At 35.4% G+C, this 6,110-nt stretch overlaps 1 protein-coding gene across 4 annotated transcripts in view; it reads right to left on the bottom strand.

The window, feature by feature from the left end:
* WDPCP (WD repeat containing planar cell polarity effector) overlaps positions 1 to 6,110 on the bottom strand; it is a 109,201-nt gene that overhangs the window by 95,933 nt on the left and 7,158 nt on the right. For 3 of the 4 annotated variants that reach the window (XM_005147434.4, XM_031047541.2, XM_031047543.2), the window contains 2 exons: positions 3,805 to 3,875; positions 3,495 to 3,554 (listed from right to left, as the gene is read on the bottom strand). In XM_005147434.4, the coding sequence (XP_005147491.2) occupies positions 3,495 to 3,554; positions 3,805 to 3,875 (131 nt within the window). Of the gene's footprint in view, positions 1 to 3,494; positions 3,555 to 3,804; positions 3,876 to 4,093; positions 4,352 to 6,110 lie in introns of those variants that run through there. The other variant, XM_031047542.2, reaches the window with a different exon arrangement.

Raw genomic sequence — 6,110 nt, 5'->3', positions numbered from 1 at the left:
TCAGCAGGGAAAGCCAAGGAGTAAACTGTTTACTTAATTATGAACAATACAGTGGCATCTTATTGTAAAGACTTCTTGTCTCTTTTTTTGTCATGCTTCTTTTGTGGTCTATTTATTTTCCTTTGACATCAACCAACTGAAGATTACAGGATTATTTCAGGAACTCATCACAGGTCATCAAAGCTGGGATTCGGGAGTACCATACAGAAATGGTGTGGGTTCAGATCTGACTGGAACGAGCAGGAATAGAGCTAAAGAAAAGACCTCGGTCCTTTAGGGCTCAACTAAGCTCTTTTAAATAGGAGAGCAAGCTCCTTGACAAAAATCCCTACACAGTCTAGGTTATGTTTACATGAACTGGCACATCATTTGTTTCAGAAGCTCTAAATACTACTAGAATGTATACTTAGGGCTGCAAAAATAAAGGTCAATAGAATATTTTTTTTTGTAATGGGCAAGGAAGTAAATGTGAAACTTCCAATGCACTGCTTGTATGAAAAAAAAAGTAATAGAAGAAATTCTGATGCATAAAATGAAACATTATGAACGGTAGAAAGCTGGGCCAGCATCATAGTTGTTCTAGGCAAACTCATGTATAAGAGCCAATTTTATGAAATGTATTCGTACAACGGACAAGATAATCTGTATGCAAACTAACTGGGGTTTTCATTGAGGCATATGTATGAAGTGTAATTGATTATTTGCACACAAACGGTTAACATGACAGTACACTGATTTTTAGCAGAGGCATGTTTAAATTTATAGCCCCCAATTTTTACCTGTGGGCTAGTTAGAAGCTGGAAGTGCTGGAGGAAGCAGTGAGGGATTAGGAAAAGTGATGTGTATGTTCCAGAAGGCACACTAGCAGCAGTCCTGTCTTTGTTTTTCACAAAATTTGAGAGAAATCACACTCCTTTTTTAATTTATAGTCTTTTTATCATTGTATCACCTTTCAGATTTTTTTGCATTTGTTCTGTCTTGCTAAAGGTACAACGGCCATCGAGTTTTTGGATAGGACATTGTTATTACAAAGGGAACTCTTCCTGGTTCAGCTAAAGATACAGCAGATTCAAATACACAGAAAAATTATTGGAAAATGTGATGGTTGTTGAGTTAAATATTTTAATTTTTATAAATTAATTTATTTTACATTGTATTGGCTCTAAAAACCAAAAGATAAAACCCCCCCAAACTACTATAAATTAAATCATACACTCAGATTTAGCCCAAATCAGTGAAAATTACAAGTTATGGTAATTCCCTACATGCTCTCTATGCTGTTTGTCTGCCATGTTGATTTCTATTACACCTAAAAGTTAATGTAAATATGGACTTTTCTTTTTCCACTAGCAGCTGCTCTGCTGTCCATCCAAAACAGCATGTGTTATGAAAGCTATGACATAGATCACACCATTATGTGATAAGCACTTACTGCTTAAACAGTTAATCAGTCTCTTACTTAGAACCAAACAATAAACATACATCACTTCTACAAGCTTCAGAACATTTGTATCAAAAGGGAGAGTCTAGATATTTCTGCAAAATGCTCAAAGACAGACAGGCAGCAGAAAAAAAACAACCCAAAACTGAGAGAAAACAGCTTTTCTGTTCTAGACTCTCCCATATTATTAATTTTCCTCTGTTTTATTTTCATTTGTTGGAGAGTTTATATTTTCAGGTAGATAGAAAGTGGAATAGCACAATTATTTTGGCAGAACATTCTAACCCCTGCTGGAGACATCAATCATCAGCCATTGTTATATAAAAAAAACCCATTTTGTTTTACGATTGAGAAACCAAAAGCAGAAGTTAAGGACAGAAATGACTAAGATTTTTATCTGTAACTCTGGCTACGTTAGAAGCTATACTATCAGTTATACTCTGGCTATACAAGCCATCTAAAAAACCCTTAAAAATACTCAATTTATCAAGCTATCCCCTACACGATTCAATCCAATATAGAGCCAGACCTAATGCACTAAAGATAAAACCATCCCTCTCTTTTCTTTCCCATCTAGAACAAGAAATAAGCAAAAACATATTTATCTCCTTGTTGATATAAGCTGGAAACTATTTGGAGAATGCAAAATTACAAAAAAAAAAGTTTTAAACAGAACTGATAATGAATAAAAGGTTTTATACTATAAAAGCAGGATGATAAAATTCTGGTAAGAAGTTCACTGTTCAATATATGAACTGGTAAAAAATGCATGTGGATGCAGATAAGATGGGAGGAGAAGGAAAATGATAGAGGGAGAATGTGTGGGAAAGCAAATGAAGAGACGGCAAAGTGGGAAGCAGATGAATACACGTGGCTAATTGACTCAGTATTTCTTAACCAAATTCCTTACCTAATCAGAACAATAATAACAGGGGGAAAAAAAGTCATCTAAATTAGCATACAATTAATATTTAAATCAGTTATAGATGATTAACATTCACAGGTACATACCATGTAATCTGTACTTTTACTAGAGATAAGATCCAGTAGGCAAATGCTGCTTAGACAATAATATCTTCATTATTGATACAAAAAGACTATTTAGTATTTGGCATGTCAGATATCTAAAAGTTCTGCTGCTCTTCAAGACATTTCTGTAATTTCAGCTGTATAATGTTTGAATATTTAATATTTGTCCTGCTGACACACACTTGTAACCACTTGAATTAGAAGGCAAAAAAAATCTGAAAAAGCATAAAAGTTGTAACACACAATTCCTTTGTAGAAGCAGTACTAGTAATATTTACAATTATACCCATGCCAAAGCAGTTTCAAATATGATGCACATGCCTCATTAATAATGTAGAGTGCAGAAACTTATAAAATACGTATGTCATGTACAGATAGAATTACATGTGTTTTTAGAGCAAGCTCATGTTTAGGAGCTAAAGCATGTGTCATGTTCAGCTCTCCCACCTACCCTACTGTTCTGTGTTAGTGAGGATGTGAAAAGCCGTGGAACTTATATACGGACACTTATATGTTGATCTTACATAGACAGCTACGTATGTGCCACATATCACAGTATCTTTTTTTCATACTTTGCTTAATGATCTAGCTGGCTCACAGTTACAGTTTCCCTCCCACATTACACAAGCACAGAGTAAAAAGATTTGCAACAACCATGTAAATAATTCAGACAGAAAAATGTAATATAAGACAGATTGCAGACCTGGCTGTATGTTTTAACTGCTCCCTTAACCTATGATTTGGAGGTACAGGATGCTTTCAGTTTCCCCAAATAATAATCATAATCTTACAGAATCAGGGCCCTTTAATTAATCTTTCTAGTTGATAAACCCCAGATTTCTGTTTTGTAACATCTATTTCAGGTTAGAAATTGAAATAACTATAATCCCAGTAATAAGGGCCCATGCATTTAAAAAAACCCTGATTTTCTGTTAGTTAACATTTTAACACTATTGCATCTATCACTGAATGGCTGCTTGGCTCCACTGACTGAACACTGCAAGAGCTTGTAAAAACATTTTACCTGACAGATATGTTTGTTCTTCCATTTGCTCAGCACACATTGACTGTTTTGCATTAAGTCCTAAAGGACAACAGAAAACAGAGAGTGGAGTTGGCAGTACACACTGTCACTATTGGTTAACATACTTCTGATTTTCGAATTTATAGGTGAAGCATGTCACACAAAGATGCAGCTGTTTTAGAACAGCCTGCCAGACAAAAGCACATTTATCATCACCGGGAGAGCTGGATCTTTATGAAAATTAAAGCTGTTGAAAGAGGTTTGAAAACCGGATAATATGTTGCTGTACTTGAAACTTTCTGAAACATACCTCTATTTCCTTAAGTGCATCCCGCAGTTTGTCTGGCCGCTTGTTTTTCAGTATCCAGGGATAATCTCTAGCTGGATAATAAATAAAATACAATAAAATAAAATTAAATTAAATTAAATTAAACTAAATTAAAATATATATAGGTGACTGTGAACATATATGCGTATATATATGTGTGTATGTGTACAAATATGCATTTCTATAAAATAAAGTTCTTCAACTTAAGCTTCCTTTTCTGTGGAAATACAAACCTAAGATTTCAAGAAGTTACCTGAAATGCAAAACTTACCTATAATTGGGAAAAAATGGCTATGTTTTTTATTGGTTTCTCTTGTCAAATGACATCCTTTTGAAAGGCTCTGTTCAAGGAACAGTTAGCATATTACAACCACACTGACTGTGACTTCACGATGGCATTTGTGTACAAAGCTCTCAGGGTGTAGCTTCTCACTCAGCTGCTAAGTTCTTGCAATGAGAAAGCACCCCACATTCAGTATGTTAACTTAGAATCGAAGTTATCAAATCCTAAACAGATCCTACTCTTTCGAATTAGCATTTCATTGCCTGATTTCAAAATGCAGGCTCAAACATGTCTTCAAAACATATATGCATGAGTACATGCATATATAGAGGCATTAACGACAGGTAATTGTGAACGCCGTAACTTGTATTATGGAGTATAGCTATTTATAGGATTTGTTCTTGAAAATTTGGTCTGAAGAATCTGCCAAGTCAAGCAAACTAGAAACTGCATGACTGCTACAGTCCTTTAACAAATGTATTAATGTTCAGCAAACTATTATGAAAGTTCTGGCCTAAAACATTAATCCTGAAACCAGCTTCCTCTGGAGTTGCTAGTAATTGGTTTGTTTCATGGCTGAGAATCAGGCTCTAATAACTTGTGAAATTTCATCATTTAAAATAAGCAGTTTTCTGTCCATAAGTATACAATAAAAAACCATGAGAAAGTAGAACACATTGTCTTTCTAAAATCTAGCCTATTTAAAGAAAAACTGATGAAAAGTTTTGAGCCCCAAGCTGTCAGTTTGTATGCCAACTTCCAGACTGAGTGACTTAACAGTTGTGTTTAACCCTCCCTGCAAAAAGGAGCTTACAATAGGAGTGCTATAGAGTGAAAAAATGAAGGATTTCATATATCAACAAAAGAGCACACCAACATACAACTTCTCTTTGTATTTTACTGGACTGAAGCCAGCGTTGGTGGAACTGTTATGATAATATTAATTAGGCATGTAAGATCACATTTTCAATGGGTGCCTTCATAAATATTGCAATATTTATCCACATATACAAAATGGGAAATTGCCTGTACAGATACCAACCTATATATACAAATCAGCAACTGTAAATAAAGTTACACAGTGCTCCTCTTTGAGAAATGTGCCACACAGTGCTTTGTCCCTAGGCCACCCTGCATTTACAACAACAAGGTGCAGTAGCTTGTGCTCCTTTTGCATGTCACAAGTATGAAAGGTAACAATTGGGGCTTCTGTATAACGGGGTTTATCTGGGCCTGCTTCTCTTTTTACACAGGCAACGCCTGTAAGATAATGCTACCCACAGCACAAGGGATGTAAATCCATTATGCTCCTCCCTACTTATAACCCTTTCTCAACTCCCCACCTTTACAGAGCTGTATTGATTCTGACTGACACACAACCCTCCACAGTGGGTGTAGATTTACCACATGGCAGCATGCACTTTTATACCCATCCCCAGTGGGCCTTCAACCTGCTCCAAACAAACCTTATGGTGTTGCAAATAACTTATCCTTCTGGAACACATTTTGCTTTCAAACACATGCACCATTCCACGTGAATTTTCATTATATATGACAAGATGCAATGTTAAGGCAATACTTTCAGCATACATATTACTTTGTGAAGTCACCTAAACATCAGTTAGTTTTTTTGGAGTTGTCATCTAATAATGTTTAAACCTTAATCAATGCTCTGAGCAATAGTAAGCATGCAGGAGTTGCAAAGCTTGAGCTAAAGAAAAGTTGTATGGGTGTAAAAATCTTTAACTATCACATTATTGCTGTGTGCGAGCATAAACTAAAATTGCTTTTAAACAGGTAATGCAGGAACAGCGTAAACGTTTCGAAGCTGGAAGCATTCTATGAAGGCAGCCGATTATTAACCTGGAATTTGATTTTGGCTGAAAGGATTTCAGCTATAATTTTCAGGTATGAAGCACTTGGTATTTCAATTCAAGAGCCGATTGAGAAATGTTTATTGCTGATCTGCTGAGTAAATTTCACAAGGAAAAATCTGGATTATTTT

The sequence above is a fragment of the Melopsittacus undulatus genome, chromosome 3 (assembly GCF_012275295.1).
Source record: "Melopsittacus undulatus isolate bMelUnd1 chromosome 3, bMelUnd1.mat.Z, whole genome shotgun sequence".
Taxonomy (NCBI): domain Eukaryota; kingdom Metazoa; phylum Chordata; class Aves; order Psittaciformes; family Psittaculidae; genus Melopsittacus; species Melopsittacus undulatus.
Note: the sequence above shows the minus strand (reverse complement) of the source record. Positions and strands in the feature narration are given on the sequence as shown.